The 16880-nt window shown below is 37.2% G+C and overlaps 1 protein-coding gene across 2 annotated transcripts in view; it reads right to left on the reverse strand.

The window, feature by feature from the left end:
- The window catches only part of sema3b (sema domain, immunoglobulin domain (Ig), short basic domain, secreted, (semaphorin) 3B), an 84328-nt gene that overhangs the window by 3115 nt on the left and 64333 nt on the right, over positions 1 to 16880 (reverse strand). For both annotated transcript variants that reach the window (XM_042004448.1, XM_042004449.1), the window contains exons 4-18: positions 16142 to 16204; positions 9573 to 9692; positions 9205 to 9298; positions 8927 to 9046; positions 8441 to 8583; positions 8157 to 8271; positions 5773 to 5842; positions 5469 to 5613; positions 4163 to 4382; positions 3987 to 4078; positions 3779 to 3820; positions 3302 to 3459; positions 3146 to 3201; positions 1986 to 2125; positions 1 to 537 (exon numbers count right to left, since the gene is read on the reverse strand). The exon at positions 1 to 537 is cut by the window's left edge and continues 3115 nt beyond it. In XM_042004448.1, the coding sequence (XP_041860382.1) occupies positions 25 to 537; positions 1986 to 2125; positions 3146 to 3201; positions 3302 to 3459; positions 3779 to 3820; positions 3987 to 4078; positions 4163 to 4382; positions 5469 to 5613; positions 5773 to 5842; positions 8157 to 8271; positions 8441 to 8583; positions 8927 to 9046; positions 9205 to 9298; positions 9573 to 9692; positions 16142 to 16204 (2091 nt within the window). In that variant the 3' untranslated portion in view covers positions 1 to 24. The remainder of the gene's footprint in view (positions 538 to 1985; positions 2126 to 3145; positions 3202 to 3301; positions 3460 to 3778; positions 3821 to 3986; positions 4079 to 4162; positions 4383 to 5468; positions 5614 to 5772; positions 5843 to 8156; positions 8272 to 8440; positions 8584 to 8926; positions 9047 to 9204; positions 9299 to 9572; positions 9693 to 16141; positions 16205 to 16880) is intronic.

Here is a 16880-nt window from a genome sequence, read left to right on the forward strand (position 1 = left end):
CCCTCCGTTTCTTTTTCTACATTATTACTCCCCTGCACTGCGTGGTGCCCGAGGGTTTGGTTTCCCATCGTGGGTCCTGCGGTTTCTCCCCTTTCTGATCTCTTGGAGATGCTTCCACTTCTTATTAGCTGGGCGGGCAGCAGGTCCCACAGGCAGAATGTCCTTCCCTGGAGCAGAGAAATTCTTATCCCCCTGGTCAACACCAGCATTCTTGCGTGCCCAAACTTGCTCACAAATCTGATCAACGGTGCTCAGGTTAGGGTGGTCCACCAACTGCATGAAGTCCCTGTACCACAGCTTTTGATTGGTCATTGAAGACGAGCCTCCACTGCGGGGATCTAATCGGGGAGGTGCATCAGCAGGTAGTTTGGAGATGGAGGAGGGTGTTGAAGGTAAAACTTCTAAGGTGATGCTTAGTAAAGTTTGGGTGAAGCCGTGCTCCATAGCATGGCACTGGTAGACGCCGATATCTCGCTTTAAGACACGACGGATCAGGAGGCCTCTGTCTGTCTGGAGGACACGTTCATCTAGACGAACCTAGAGGTTAACCACCAAAAAATGTTTATTAGCACAATTTTAGCTTTTTGCACAATGATATATTTGCCAGTTTTGCATTGCCACTCATGTGTAAAGATGATTTTGATCCTGATAAATGCAAACATTTTGGCACCAACAAGGGTTGTAAAAGACAAAAGGCATCTTGTGCTGGTTCTGTAATGATCCTGCTTAATGGTAATAATGCAAGTGCAGCTTGAATTTGAAGCTTTCTGGTTCTGATTGCTGGCCGTTTAGCCTCTATAAAACATCTTGAAAATCATCTCCATCATAAGATAATTATCATCAGACCCAACACTACGGGCCCTCCCATCCAGGAAGTAGCCCCTTTTATTTTAATGTATATACTAATTTAATTTATATGTTAATTTATATAATTTAAATTTATTTCACAGCTACTTTATAGTGGTACTAAATCATCATATTTAGAATTTGTTCCTGTTTGTGCTCTTTCGGTGCTGAGAAAACTTATCTCTAAAGATAATTACAAGTTGTTTAGTATGTGCGTCTGTATATTAAATCTATTTGCATATGTAACATTTATCTTGCGATACCTTAAAGGACGCATTATGTTCTGAAAGTTATCACAATATTTGATGCACAGTCATTGACTAGAATAGGATAAGATTGGAGAGATTTGATAAGAATAAGATTAATTTGTTGGCATTGTGTGTTTAATCATTAATTTAATTTAATTAATTCAATCCTCCAAATGACACAGGTGATCCGTTTTGTTTCCTCCAGCACCGCTGAAAGCAGAATTATTTGTTTTGTGCTGTGAGCGTCCATGCAGCAGCCACTTGATATGCTTTTTTTTTTGTGTGGTTGTTAAAGAACTTTTTATCTCTGTTTCTCACTAAACAAGCAACATGTAGTAGCAGCAGTTTTTCTTTGGCAGTATCCATATTTTTGACCATGCTACATGCACTAATATACATGCACGTGCGCATACAAAAATAAAGCTCCCCAAAAGGCCTGGTGTAATTCGAGCCCTCCTCTGAAGTCTGCAGCAGGATTAAACTCAGACTCATCCTTACCAAGTGTAATAAGTCACATTTACATTTTTACTGACAGTATTTTGGTATGTTAGGTTTTTATCTGCTCCAGGTGTTTCCTTGATATTGTCCAGTGTTGAAGTTGAGCATTTTTCATCTTTCTTGTGTTGCAAGACCCTGTGTGCACATCTACGTTAACGAGCACAAAATTTCACAGGCACGAATGTCGCCTGTCGCTTGGCAGGAGGAGGACAAGAGATTTTCTCCTCATCGTGCAAGTTCCATAAGAAATGAATGGAGAAGGAGTGACGTCGCCAAGCTTATAACAGTGTCCTTGTCTTGTCTTTATTAACACTAATTGAATATGAAAAATAGATTTCATTATGTGATAAGATGAAAAACGTTTTCGAAACCTCAGACCTCCGTCCTTCTCACCTCTTCTCGTGGGTTCTGTGGATGTTTCTGAAACGTCCAGGTGACTTTGGCCTGCAGAGATTTGGGGATGCACTCCAGGAAAGTGCTACTTCCCTCAACTCCATACAGCTTCTTCTCTGCCACACGGTGCTTATGGTGGTCTGTGGGGGGCAGCAGAGACAAAAACATAATGAGCGTGCATCATCTGATGAAGTCCACACTAATGAAAATACCGGACCTGACCAGGGTGGGGACAGCAGGAAATGGTAAGACTGAACAGGACAGAATCAGGCAAATACACAAATTATGAAGGAGAGACTTATAAAAAGTAAAGGAAAATTTAAATTCTCTTTAATCAGTAAGGAGTAAGAAATTTGTCCCATGGTATTTGTTTGCACAAAATCTTGATCTAAATAATCATGAGTGGCTAATGAGGAATTTCGGAACGAGTCATTAAGATGGCATCCTGTTTGAATATGTATCAGCGCTGTAGTTTGTTGATCTGAACATCTGGTCAGGTTTAATTATTTCAAACAAAAACTTATTGTCCTTCCAGCATTTAGTAATCGAGGCTGCCAATATGATAAAATAATGATATCAGTAAATGTGTCCTAAATCTCAACCTCAGCTAAAAGCGCTCAAAGAATTTAAAAGGTAAATGGCTTACAGAGGAAACAATGGTGCACAAAGTGCCAAACAGACTGATCAGCACTTTGGGCCAAAGCCACTCACAACCGCTACTCTGACCTTCATTAGTTTGACACAACTCGACTTGCATACCACATGATGTAATCGTATTACTCAGGAGCGCCTTCATTTTGAGTGATTAGCCTGATTTAGCCTTGTGGCAGAGAGACAGATAGGAGCAGAATGCTGGTATTGTGGTCTGGGAGGATGGAGGTCACCGGGGATGAAGGAAGAAGGGGTTATTTTGAAGGTTTTGGCATGGGGACAGTAAGATGTTAGATGCCAGCAGTTTCTGTTAGTCAGAACAGGATCAGAATACAGCTTTGTTTCTGTTATGTGAATATGCATCTGCAGCTGTCAGCCTTCAAAACCAATTGTAGTCACCTCAGGTTATGTGGTTTGCTTTTAATGAAAAAAAACAATGGTTTCAAATCTGCATACCAGAAAATTTTTAAGTTTGTATTTTACACTGTATAATGGTGGTGCAGTTTTACCTCCAGAGCAGAGGGTGTTGGGGTCTCCGTTTCTTACATCCTGGCGGCGGAAACGTCTGAAAAAATTTTTATAACTTAGTATTTATTCTCTTTTGTTCCTTCATTTGTTTTCCATCAAGAAAGTATCGCGTTTATCATACTATATGGGCCACAGACCTCTTTGTGTTTGGCAGGTAGCGAGTACAGGATGTTCCATCCCAGGCGCAGTACGGGTCTCTGGCCAGGCAGCACTCAGCGCAGGCCTTCCCATACACACTGCAGCGGTGAAGGGGAACTTGGGCAATGCCTGTGTCAGAGCCGACATACAGCTGTTGCTGTGAAAAACACACAAAGTATAAAGATGGCTTAAGGAATGTGCTCTTATTAAAGTTAGAAACAGCTTGACCTGTTATCTGTCATAAATCTTATCACCCAGCTCTCTGGGATTTGGGCAACTTCTGCAGTTTATGATGCTTTCAGGTGATATTTTATGTACTTTATGTAACATTTCTGATTTTGTTGAGTGTCCAACATTTTTCCCTCCATTTCCATGTAGATGTACACATCCAGATCAGGAATTAAAATGTTTTTTAAACTAATGTAGTACTGCAAAGATCAGTATTCTTTTTAAAAAGAATGTAAAAGCAAACATACCCGTTTTGAAGAGATCTGCATGTTGATGATCGATGAAGCATCCTTAAAAACAGCACAGATGCAGCAAATTATGTAATGGCAGCAATCAGTAGATCTACATTAGAATCAAACTATTCATATTGCATGCACTTGGTGTATTGTTCCATGTATGTTGCACAGTTCAATAGTACTTTTATCTAAAAAGAAATGATCATCACACTATTGTTACCTTGAAAACCTCCAACTCTTCCAGTAAAAGTTCCTCCATGTTGTTCCAGCTCTCCTTGGGGACATTGATCACCTTTAGTACTGTCCCTTTATCTGAAGTAACAGATACTTAGTCTTTAATTATCTTTTTATCATTGTAACAGCAAAATTTAAAGATAAAAAAGACTAATCATTCACCTGTGCCAATGAACATGACATCGTACTGTCCATCAGCTGCATTGACTCTGTCCACGGCGATCTGTGTGAAGCTGTAGTCCACATTAGTTCTAACAAAGATGGGCCTTCGGCTCATGGGGTAGACTGGATTGTACATCAGAGGGTGGTGCCGAGCAAATTGGATCACATCATCTGGGAAACCCTTTGTGGACTCAAAGCTGCCAAACGTCTTGCTAGGACACTGATGGAGGAAAGTGAAATAAAGGAAATAAAATTAACTTATGTACTTTGCTTTGTTGTGGTACAAAATTAGTTTAAAACTTAAGTAGGGACACATGTAACTTGATAAGATAAAATCCTAAATCTTATCTTGAGTTCATGCTTCTCTCAGGCACTCCCTACTGTGTTTGGACTCATCCATTTCATACTGACTGAAATTAGCAGATAAATGTTCTTTTGCTCTGTAGCTACATGTACACTGGTATGAAATGTTTGACTCATCAGCAGTTCAGTTGGCTTGAAATACTCCAAGCAGGCCACAGTGAGGCGATTATAGTGTGATGGGTTTCAGAGAGTTGAAAGAGATTTACTCCAGGTCAGAGTCCAGCCCCCCTTTTTAAATTCAAATTCCAGTCCTGATTTTTCTGAATATTAAAATCAACTGTAGCACCATCTGCTACATACATGTAAATACATTACTTTTTCACTGAATTAACTGAAGCATTTTTATTTAATAAAACTTGGTGTACCACTGTTGTTACAGTTTGCTCATAAGGTTTGATTTGGTTTGTGCATTTAAAATCAAAATCTAATTAATTAGCAGTTTTGCCTAATTTCCCTTGTAAGCACGATCTGTCTTGAATTTGATTTGTTCTGCTGTAATTTTACACCCCGCTGAGGTGATGATGGGGTGAGGGAGGATTTAGTGGAGGCCAAATACAATTACTATTCTGCACTATACAGTGGGAATTGTTCTGCTGTTGCAGTGAAAGCTGAAGCTCAGCATCACAAATCCTGCTGACGCTATGCTTGGGTGCTTAGCAGAATGTAAGAGCTGTAATATTGATTAGATGGACTGTGGGGTAGTTTTAGAAGAAAATGAGGTCCAACACTGAGTGGTGAAGCAGTTACTAATAAAATAGAAGTATTACGTGGCAAATTATGAATTTATTTTAGTAAAACCATATATTTTCTCAGTGATTTATTGCTAATAGAAATAGAATCAGACCAGTACATGGCTATAACCATCATAATTCTGTCTAAATACTATTGCAAGTTATATTTTTAACACTTTTCTGTGGATGTACCATTGTGATTATAGACATACCATGCCTGGGCGGGGATAGGGGACTTTGCCCTGGAAGGGGACCCACTGGTAGTTGGGCCCCTCTTTGTGAGCAAAGGGCCCCAGGAAGGCCCTCCGGATGTCATTCATGGAGTAAAGACACACAGCTGAGCCTTTGAATACACTGCTACTGGGAGAAAAGGCAACCAGGGTTAGAGACAACAAATACACACATGACATGCATGCACTTTGTTTTCTCTCCTTTCAGTCTTTCTTGCACACATAGATATGACACACTCACACACATGTGCATAAACAAACATGCATAATATGAATTGACTCTGACCTGGAAGTAGAGAAGACTGTGTAAACCAAAGGGTTCTTTCTGTCCCTCGTTTGCAGCAGGAACACATCCCCTAAGGACGGACACACATATACGAACACACACTCAGGTCAGGTGGCAGTAGTCTGGAGGTCAAAGGTTAGAAGATAGATAAACAAAGCCCTATGGACATGACTAACCACTTTAAAGAGAAATTTAACCAATTACTAAAGGCCGTGACGAGGAACAAAGAAGCCACTACAGCTCCATGCAGCATTTGGTAAAATAACTTTAACAAACAGAAGTCCTAAATATTTGTTCTACAGTTATCTTGAATCCAAAAAGAGGGAAGTAATTCACTTTTAAATCGTCCCATCTTGTTTGAAACTTTTATGAAACAAATTAATTAATTCATAAACAAATCGGTTGTAAATAATAATAACAATAATAATAATAATAATAATAATAATAATAATAATAACAACAACAAAATGTTTCAGTAATGTTTCTAAATTGTTACTTAAATAAAATGTTAATATTAATGATGGTAAAATGGTACCATCCCTGCATTACTATTAATAATCTTATATAATGATAAATATAAATATATATTAATTTTATTTTATACATTTAAATTTTAATTTAATTCAAATTTAGTTTTTCCATTACAGGATTAATAAAGTTGTTCTTTTTCCATTTCATTTCTTTGTTGGGTTCAGGTATGGTCACAAACTCATTGTCGAGATAAGACATTCATTACTTGTATGAAGGAGTGTGACTGACAGATGGAGCATAAGGTGGGGTTAGAGTTTGGACAAAGTTTTCCACTTAGTTACCCTTTCACTCTGTCATGGGATAAGCACAAAGCCAGATCATCTTATAGCCCACAGTTATGATCAGACAGATCTATCAGAAATATCTTTAGAGATTAAACCCCTGCAGCTGCTGGGCAAACCACATGACTGCAGGTTTGAGACATGTTGCATAATAAAGTTCTACAGTCCTTTTAAATCTGAGTAATGACGCCTTTAAGGAAGGCCAAGTCCTTACACTGAGGTAAAGAAAGCAAAACAGTTTTCATATGAAATATAGGCACTCATTTTCCTTTTGTCTACCAGTGTAGGTACCTGCATTTATCAAGTTAACATGCAATGATAAAAAACCTCTCTAAGGCCCTGACTGATGCTTTACAATTCACATTTCATTTTTAATAAGGTGATTGTCTCATCGTAGCAACTTTGATTTAGTGCTTAAGTGTCCATTATTTTCCATAATTGTTGCAGAGAAGTGTAAAGCCACCAAAAGACAAATAAAACTAGCTTTTGCTGAGCTTCAGGAGGAAAGTGAATGTGGCAGTGAATGCGGGGACTTGTTGCAAATAGGCCAACTGTAACTTCACCAATTTAAGTCGACGAATTGCTTTGCTTTCAACAACTTAGCAAACTTAGTTGAGTTATTACTCTTAGCCATGTGTTTTTAGGTGTTTTTATTTTATTCAATGCCAAAAAAGAAAAAAAAAACAACTGTATTCTCCTTTTCACAATGCTCAGAGGCATGATGGGAACACTGCCACTTGCAATTACAAAGCAATGTGCAAATAATAGGGTTTGTGAAGGATTAATTTAGCTGAAGACTTGACACGATTAATATAAACTTTTAAGTGGTTTCTGGGTAACATGGTTCAGGCAAACTGTCTCCAGGTGATTGTGGAATACTCCATGTGAGTTCAGAGTGATGTTATGTCCTTATTTTAAAATAATTTTCCCTAGGCTGATTTATCAACTTATCATAATTTCTGCATTCCACCTCATTTAAACACATTATTGTTTTATGTCAAGATTCACCAGAAACAAGCCTGGAAGTTACTTTGAACCCACGGCATAAATACTACCCTCAGTTCAAACCAGAATCCCCAACCAATGAATCCCTTACTCATAGTTTCTTAGAGTCTGAAGGAATGTGGGACTGAAAGGAAATCGACAATTGAGGTCAGAAATTCTGGTTTATTTATTATGTCTTACTCCACATCGTCTCCATTTTCACCAGCACAATGTGCTTCTGGGTAAAAATCCAGAAGTAAAGATGGAAAATCAGCTTGTATTTTAACTCTTTGTATAGGTTTTTTCCTGCATTTGAAAAACATCTGCCTGAAGGTTTTGAATGGACAATATTGAAAAGACGGGAAAATATGAAGGTTAAGATCCTTTTCCTTTCATTTTCATAATGACATTGATAGTAAAGTTCTTAGAGCACAAGGACGTCTGCAGAAACACTGTAAAACAATAATAACACAGATGATGGTTTGAGTTTCCGGCAGTCTTTAGCTTATACTTTACCTGGGATTGTTTGTGCTACTAATGAGCTGTTAAAAGTATTTGTGCGGGTGACTGTGCAGACTGAAAACTTACGTAGCTCATCGAAGTATGTGTCACTGCCATCAGCTCCTGGCACTGAGCAAATCAGGCGGGTCTTGAGGAATGTTGTCCACTTGTTCACCAAACTTCGCTGACCGCCCATGTCATTCTGAGTCCACACAAAACAGTAGTTCCACGAGAAATATGGTTTCAGTTTGTTATAGATTTGCCCCTTGGAGATTTCACCAGCTAAAGATTTTTTTTTATATTTCACTCGTGTTTTTTTTTTATCAAAATTATTCAAATTATTGGACTTAATTATTAAAACATTCTCTCACCCTACAAAGCTGTCCAATACGAGAGTAGGTGGACTTTCCCAACCCTTGAGCCTCAACAGCTGTCTCCCGGAAGAAGAAAAAGATCTTGTCATCGTCAGGGTTTTCACTTTCAGGGACCCAAAAGGAACCAACAAACTTTGGTTCTGGATGGCAAAATGAAAGAAGAAACACTTTCAGTCATTACAAAATTCTGGCCAAACAAAAGGTAAAAAATGGTATTTATTTATTTTTATTAATGTAAAACAGAGCTCTTCATATCATTTCCTACAGAAGCTGATGTGAAGGCCTTTGCCCTGCAGGTTATAGATGTTTCCCTTGTTTTACACATTGTATCCAAATGAAATGGATTTCCTTAACAACTTGTCCAATAGTTCTTCACAAGCTTGTTACTATCTCAGTAACTTGAGCTATTTAGACAACTCTGATGCAAATTCTGCTGAGTTGACTGGTACTTTATCTGACATACAAACTGAAAAATGCACACACCATTGAGCCAGCGTGAATCGTGTTGCTCAGTGCGAATAGAGGGACGTTTTCCCAGACTCCTGAAGATAGTGAAGTCCCGTCCCATTAAGTCTGTGGCCACACCTGCATATAGCTCATCACCTTGGAGAGATAGAATTAATCAGTGGTATAAAGTTTATCGATCAGATTACCTAAAGTATAGCCAAGAAACTCTACAGTCAGTGTTTATTTCTCACATGAGCCAAGTTTAAACCTTAATAAATAATCAGCTTGTGGTAATGAGCATGGCGTTTAGTTACCGACGAGCACAGATGCAGCGTTATGTCGAGGATCGTACGGGCTCTTCCCTTTCCCATCTTCCACCTTAGAGGGGTCAATCCTGAACACGTGGTCCTGAATGAAAGCAAAGATAGGACAAAAAGGGTTTTAAGGTGTGATCATGTTTCATCTCATGGTCTGTACAACTTGGCTTTTGCCAGTTTTTTTTATGCTATATTTTGCAAGCATGACCAGGTAAATACCAGAAGCTAACATTTAGCTAACAAGTACATGCTCTGAGGTTCTGCCTTGCTGTTTGTTGTGTTCTTACACATGTTCTTTTTTAAATGATCTTAAAACCTGTCAAAATAAATTGTGTTTGAGTTGTTTGGGTTTGTATGTTGCTCACCTCCATCCTGTGTCCCACTTCCACAAAAGCACAGGTGGGATGGAAGGCTCCAGTTCCACAGGCATACAGGTGGGTGCGGTTATAGTGGTGCACAATCTTCACATAGTTCACACAGTCAGACTGAAAGAGACACACACACACACATACACACACAAAAAAACAGTGTCATTTTAACCACAAGTGAGAATTTAGATGATGTTCTTTATCTTTTGTCCCTCCGTGTATGAAGTTAATCCCACTTCACAGGCTGCATATGAAGAATTCACTTGTATGCTCTGAGCTGTAGCCTCCTAAGCTTGGACTCTCTGTTCTTTGGTTTAGTGATGTACATTCCTCACATAGTTCCTCACACTCTTTTTGGCTATGACAACAGTTAAATTTCCAGCTCCACTTCCAGCACACTGTTGTGACACCCTTTGTGTCCTGGCTGAAAACACTCGCCCATGCACACCAGCAGTATGTGTCAGTAGGAATGTGTGTGGCTGTAATGATCACTTCAGTTTCTGCACACCAGAAACCAACAGTTGCTTGACATGTTCTTTAGATTATATAATTAATTAAATAATATAAAAAAAAATTTTCTGTTTGACATGGCCTGGGGAAGCAAAGTGAATTTTAGGATAAAATGACAAAAAAGTAGCACTATTTCATATTGGACAAATTCTGTTGCATTTACAGTTGTATTATGTCATATATTATATTTTAGTGCATCAGGTTTCCAAAAACCTACCTTATAGACACTTTCTCATGACTACGTTTGACATTTAATTCTCAATCATCACTTTTTATAACAACAGTTTATGTTTTATAATTACAGCCCAGATTTTTTATTGTGGTTTAGGTTTTCATTCAGCCTTAAAAAAAACAAAACAAACACAAATATGCGCAAAAATCTTTATTGGTCTGCAACAAAGACCAGCCTTTCAACACTTAAAGCTCACCAGGGAATTAAAGAGGAAGTTGTTGTGTTAATACTTAGGTTTTAGGTTTTAGTCCAGTCCACTGGCTTCTTAATTGGCTGGCAAACACATGAGGCTATGAAAGACAGGGGTACACATTATTTTAAGGTTTTACTTAAACACACATCTTTAAACACATTCACTCAAACATCACCAGCATTACACATATTCCTCTACTAGAACATGACAGTGAAATGTTTCCGTTATCATCCTTATAATTCTGTGTTTGTCTGAAGCCTCGACCTCTTCCATTTATCTCCTGTTGTATGTTAACCCCTCTATGTGTTTGATTGTGTGTGTGTGTTTGTGGGTGTGCATGTGTCAGGGAGCATCAAACGGTGAGGCAGTCAGGAAAGCAGCAGTTCTTTGATGTGACAAAAGAGAAAGAGAACAGGAGGGTACTCAAAAAATGCTTGAAAGACTTTGAAAAGATCTGAAAGCAACAAGGGAGGTGAATTATGACAGTAATTACATTTCCTCAGTGTGTGTGTGTATGTGTGTGATGGTAATGGTGGGATGTTGAAGGGTTCACTGACCAACCTTTGACCTACCACTGACACATTAGTTGAAACAGTAAGCAAAAAAGCAGAGATTGACCTCACTGTGGCCTGAGCTTTCGGTTTCTGCATCATGTCTTTTGTTCTGTTGTCGATGTCTTTTTCTTCTTTACGCTCTTGTCTTTCTAGAGATTATTAACCTGATTGACCAATTTGTCATGTCAGCTATTATCTAGCTTTTTTTCTGTTCTGTCCCTCTACTATCTGTCCAAAAGCAGCAAGGTTTACACAATGAATGAATGTTTTATTATGTATTATTATTAAGTAATATGTATGCTGTTATGGAAGTATACTTAGTATGCAGGCTATTTTGTTTTAGTAATCAATCAAAGAAAAGCATTTGTAAAGGTTTAATTCTTTTTTTACTTGTTTCTGCATTTTTTTCCTTACATCTACCATTTAATTTCCAGATGAGTCCTGATAATCCAGGAAGCTTTAATAAAGTTAATGTGTAAATGGGTTTGACTGGGCTGGAGTAGTGGTGCAAAGTAAATTCTGTGTCCCTTAGATACACAGCACAGCACAGTGTAATAGCCCTGGAATGTTTTTAATAGCTTTTGCTGATCAGGACAACATAGTGGTGCTAACATATGTATGTTTCTCCTGGAATGGACAAACTTCTGGAATATGACTTTCTATAAACTGCACAGGGACTAAATTTCATATTTCTTATATTTTTTTCCAGATTTCCTTTTTTCTTAATCCTTATTGTAAATTCCCTCTGTAATTAATAAAGATTCTTTTCATTTCATTTTAGTTCCACAATAATTAAAAAAATCTGCTTTATATTTATTTATTTAATAGTTATAGTTTGCTATAAGAATTCAAAGTTTTCTATTTAGTTCAACTCCTCCTACACAGTAGCATGACATAAGTGTTAGTGCATTACAAAATGGTCAGTTTGACAAATGTGGTTAGGCATTAGAAAGTGGATACAGAATAGATTTCAAGTCACACATTTTTCTATGGATGGCAACATAAGATGTGTGTTTTGTCAGCTATCAGTCTGAGCTGGTATGCAATGTGCTGTATACCTGGGGATAAATTTTGTTGTGACTTTTTGATCACATTAAATAATAATTTAGCAGGTCATGCTTCTGTTTGTCCACAGCTTTGGTTTGATACTTATCAAAAACTGTTGCCACGGTAAAAGTTTTAGACTTTTAAGGAAAATACAAAGCTTAGATGGGAAATGAGATAAATGATATTACTTAAGCAAAATATCACCTTAATACCTCAGGTGACTACATACATAAATCAATAAATTATCACATATTTGTATAATTATAAACATAAGAAATACTAAATGTTGGTCCAAGTTAGGACCAGAAACTGAGGCTTGAGCATTTAGAGATGTGTGCAGCCTCCCATCTGTCTGTTAAGCCACTTCAGTCTTGACAAACCAGTATTGGGTCGAATGGCGGTGATTGAGCAGCAGCAGCAGCAGCAACTCTGTTTTTTTTTCCAATTTTCTGTTAGTTTGTTAAAGAGTCTAACATTTTAATATAGAAGTTATGTTTGGTTTCTACTGTGCATAAACACATACTGATGGTCTGTGATGAGTACAGTTTTAGATTCTAAAAACCCCCCAATACTTTGCTTCAACACTTATCTTTTTCTAGAAGGCAACTAGATTTTAATGACGGATTTTCTGGTTGCAGATTGTAAAGTTTTGATATTCAATAATTACTCGGTGAGTCTAACTTTATAAATGGTTCTTTTACACCAGAAATTTTTTTTAAAAGATTATTTTGAATCAAAATCTCATTGTTTAATTAATTCCTACGTTATGTTTGTCAATAGCTCTTAGAGAGTTAAAAAGTAGGTGCTAACAAAGCAGCATAAACACACAATCACTCACACATGACTGTTCACAGTAAAGCCTCAGAGTCCTGAGTCAGACTGAGTGTCTGAGAAACGTGTCAACAATTTACTGCCGCTGCTGGTCTCTGTTTATGGATGTGTGATTGTGCTTGTCTTGAGTGTCTCATTTGTTAAGAAAACTAATTTTTTGTGGCTACCAACACTGCAGTTAACATATTTAAATTCATGCAATGCTGAAACCAAACACTAAACATGTTAGCAGCCATTATATTACATTGTATATTCAACGGCCCTGCATGTATACAACATTAAAGATAGAAATTCAATATGAAAAATTTCAAGAAAAGAAAGGAAAAAAGAAAAAAAGAAAAGAAACATTACAGAAATGGAAAAAACTGCAAAAGAAGTAATGCACATGCTCACATGTGACATTCTACACTAGTATGACTCATCATTTTGTGTCCTGCTGTACCACGAATCCCATTTGAATAGCCTGTAGATACCAAAGGTACTTGCTAAGGTACAAAACCTGGTTGAAGTCTTAAGGATTTCATAAATTTACAATTTTTTGATTATACCTGACCTTACCTTTATGTATTGGAATATGCAGGCTTATTATGATTTTCAATGAGAAAAGGTGAAACTATTTATGTTGTAAACAAGCATATATGCTGAAATGAGAGTATAATTATTGATCTCTACTACCAGTTCAGGTTCAAGACTAATAATGTTAAAATTTGCTGCAATATTAGTGTCATAAACTTATTTCAACCATGCAAAATAAAGCATTGAACTGTTTGATGTTAGATCTTTGTGTAAATGTTTATCTATTGATTGTAAAGACATTAATATATATATATATATATATATATATATATATATATATACCTGCAATGACTGTAATAGACATCCATCTTTTCATGTCTCTGTAACTGTTTCATTCAGTCTCGATATCTGTTGAAGAATGAGTCATTACTGAAAGGGCATTTATACCTCACAGTATTCCCACCTGAGAAGTTTACACAGTGGAGCACGGCAGAAAACTCGAATGTCAAGAGTTACTGTGCTGTGTCAGGTAAGTATTCTGAGAAATTTTCTATAGTGTAGTAACACAATGTATTGACAGAATGTATTGACAGTGCATCACACAATATAGGAGAATTATTGACATTAACACCATAAACCATTACCCAAACACTTTGCTTGTGTCTACAATACGACGTCTGTACTTATAAAACAAATACAACTATTTGAGATTATTACACAATATTAATGTCAGAGGAGGTAAATGATAGTGTAAAACAGAAATGTAAAAGCATTAACAAAGAATAAAAATATTGATTAAAAACTCTTCAAAAGCCATAAAAAGCAGGAATGAGTAGCCAAGGAGGAAGACGTTTCCATCCAACATTTGTCCTCAAAAGTCCCCAAAACCTATTTTCTTATCTTTTTCTTTCCATCCCCCTCCCTCCTTCCCCCAGAGTAATTTTACTAATGCCTTTTGCCAATCACCATCTCCAATGTTACTCTCGCTTTCAAACACACACAAACATGACACATACACAAAGAAACCTGAACACACACATACAGACAATCTCCTGGTCAGATGAAACTGGAGCCTGGATTTTTGTATGAATGGAGCTCGTTGTCTGTCTGCTGCAGCTGTGTAATCACACTGATGACGGGTTTGTTTTACACACAGACACACACATGCAAACACACACTGGATATTTTCTGTATATATTACATGAATAATGAATGAAAAAAATATGTGGTAAGTCTGGTGGGATTACTACTGTGCACAGAAAAAGACAAAAAAAAAAAAAAAAAAAAAAAAAAAACAATTTTAAACACACACTAACACACATATTTTTAAAGTTGTGTGTGATAAAATGCCGGGTGGTCTATGAACTTTTGGTAGCTATTACTTGTCTGTCAGTAAAGCAGAGCCTGAATTTAGACAGATTATCATTACATGACACTTTAATTCACCCTATTCCTGGGAAGTGCATGTGTTATAGTAGAACAACATGAAAAGTCTTTATGTTTCGGTGCATGATGGCAGCCAAAAATAAAAAAAGACCATGGGATTGAAAAGGTTGGTGTGTGTTTGGACAAAATGTTCTGTGAAATTTGCATCGCATTTATTCTTAGTCAAAAAGGTTCAAGTCAAATCTGCAGATTACCTAAAGTTCTTGGAAAACTGTCACACTCTGTTGTTCCTAGCCATAATATACCTTTATTACCACGGCCATGGCCTTGCTGTTAATAAAGTTACCGAAGCATGATCTAACACAAATCAAATATCTCTTGCCTTTGACCTATTTTGTCTGCATAATTATTGTACTTATTGTATTACATTTATTCGTGCTTGGATCCACAGTCAGCTGTAAAACTAACTTAAGACTGATATTTAGTATTCTCAAAGCTGTTAAGTACCAATGTCAGAACAAGCCTGACTTTTAATTAAACTAATCAAGAATATCATCTTAAGAATGAAACATCAACTATATTAAGTAATCCATGTTTTCTTAAATGGATGAATTAAGATCATATTTATCAACCAGCAGGTATTTCCCCTAAAGTAAGTTATATTACCACATTCAAATGCTGATTGTGAGCTGCTGTGCAGAGACCAAACAACTGGCTTTGATGTTGCGTGTAACTGTGTACATTTCCGTCACATGGGGTTTAAAATAACTAGATTTTGAAACAGTGATTTCACCACATGGCAGGTCAAAAAGCAGGAAATGCTGCACCTACTATTACATGTTATCCGTTTATATATGCGAATTCTGTCTTGTGATGACTCCCATGACTCCAGTGGATTAAAAGGTAGCATTGTGTCAGGCTGGGTAGGGGTGGACAGTTACCTCGACTAAGAAGAGCCTCTTTTTTTCTCTCTACAGAGGGTGAAGCCTGAAAGCTAATAAAGGGTCTCTGTAATAACTATGCAGGGTCTAATTAGTTAATGATTTATACTTTTTTGTATAGTTTTGCAGAAAAGAAGTTGAGGGGAAATATTACTGCTCATGCTAATAATGAGAGCAGCTTTATTATTTTCTTGTGAGAATATTTTACTGCATTATACTTCTGCATCACCTAGTCTTCATCAGTTCCAGAATGAACTAATAGATGTACCGGTGCCAGAATTTTTTAGCACCTAAAGTGTGGATGAAAACCTGGTGGAATAACTTAAAATGAGATGAAAGGTAATAAGGACACTTACAGTGATATCTTTGCCAGCCCAGTTGCACTCTTCTCTCCAGTCAACAGGTGCAGGCCACTGGATCTGAAACATGGCAGTCAAAGATATGATGATCCTGGTACTTTTAGTCATAATTTAAATGTTTTTAAACTTCTGATGAATGTGATTAACTTGAACAAGATGCAAGGCTTCTTCATAATCAGGAAAGGTTTTAATTTAGATACAAGCTCACTTCCTGTCACTGCACGTTTTCATCTACTTATTTCTCCACCAATTTAACATCTTCATCCCACCCACACTCAGCCACACTAGATAAACAGCTCGAACTACAGTAAATCTGCACACCCGGGTCATAAAGCAAACTCGCCTATACACCTCAAACCATCAGAGGTTACAGAACATTAAATATGTTTTTTTACTCCCAACAGCTGTGGTCAGAGGTTACTAACAGGCTCTTTTTTGCTTGTATATCTATAGTTTTCTCTGTGTCTTTACACATTCTGAAGGAGTTTGCAAGTGTTTGCAGTGTATTGTGCTTGCTAGTGTATTTTCAGGGCTGCGTAAGTGTGCCTCTGAAAATTATGGGACTGTATGCAGGAATGCTGTAGGGTTTAAGTGATTACATGTCTACATCTTGTGCTTTTAAAAAGTAGATTAAAACTAATACTTGCTGTAAGGGAAAAGGCTTCAATCATAGGCTGCCTTTTAGAAATAAATGACGACCCTTTTTGGACCACTGTTTTCTTTTTATCTCTATCCA

Source organism: Melanotaenia boesemani, chromosome 13 (genome assembly GCF_017639745.1).
Source record: "Melanotaenia boesemani isolate fMelBoe1 chromosome 13, fMelBoe1.pri, whole genome shotgun sequence".
Lineage (NCBI taxonomy): Eukaryota > Metazoa > Chordata > Actinopteri > Atheriniformes > Melanotaeniidae > Melanotaenia > Melanotaenia boesemani.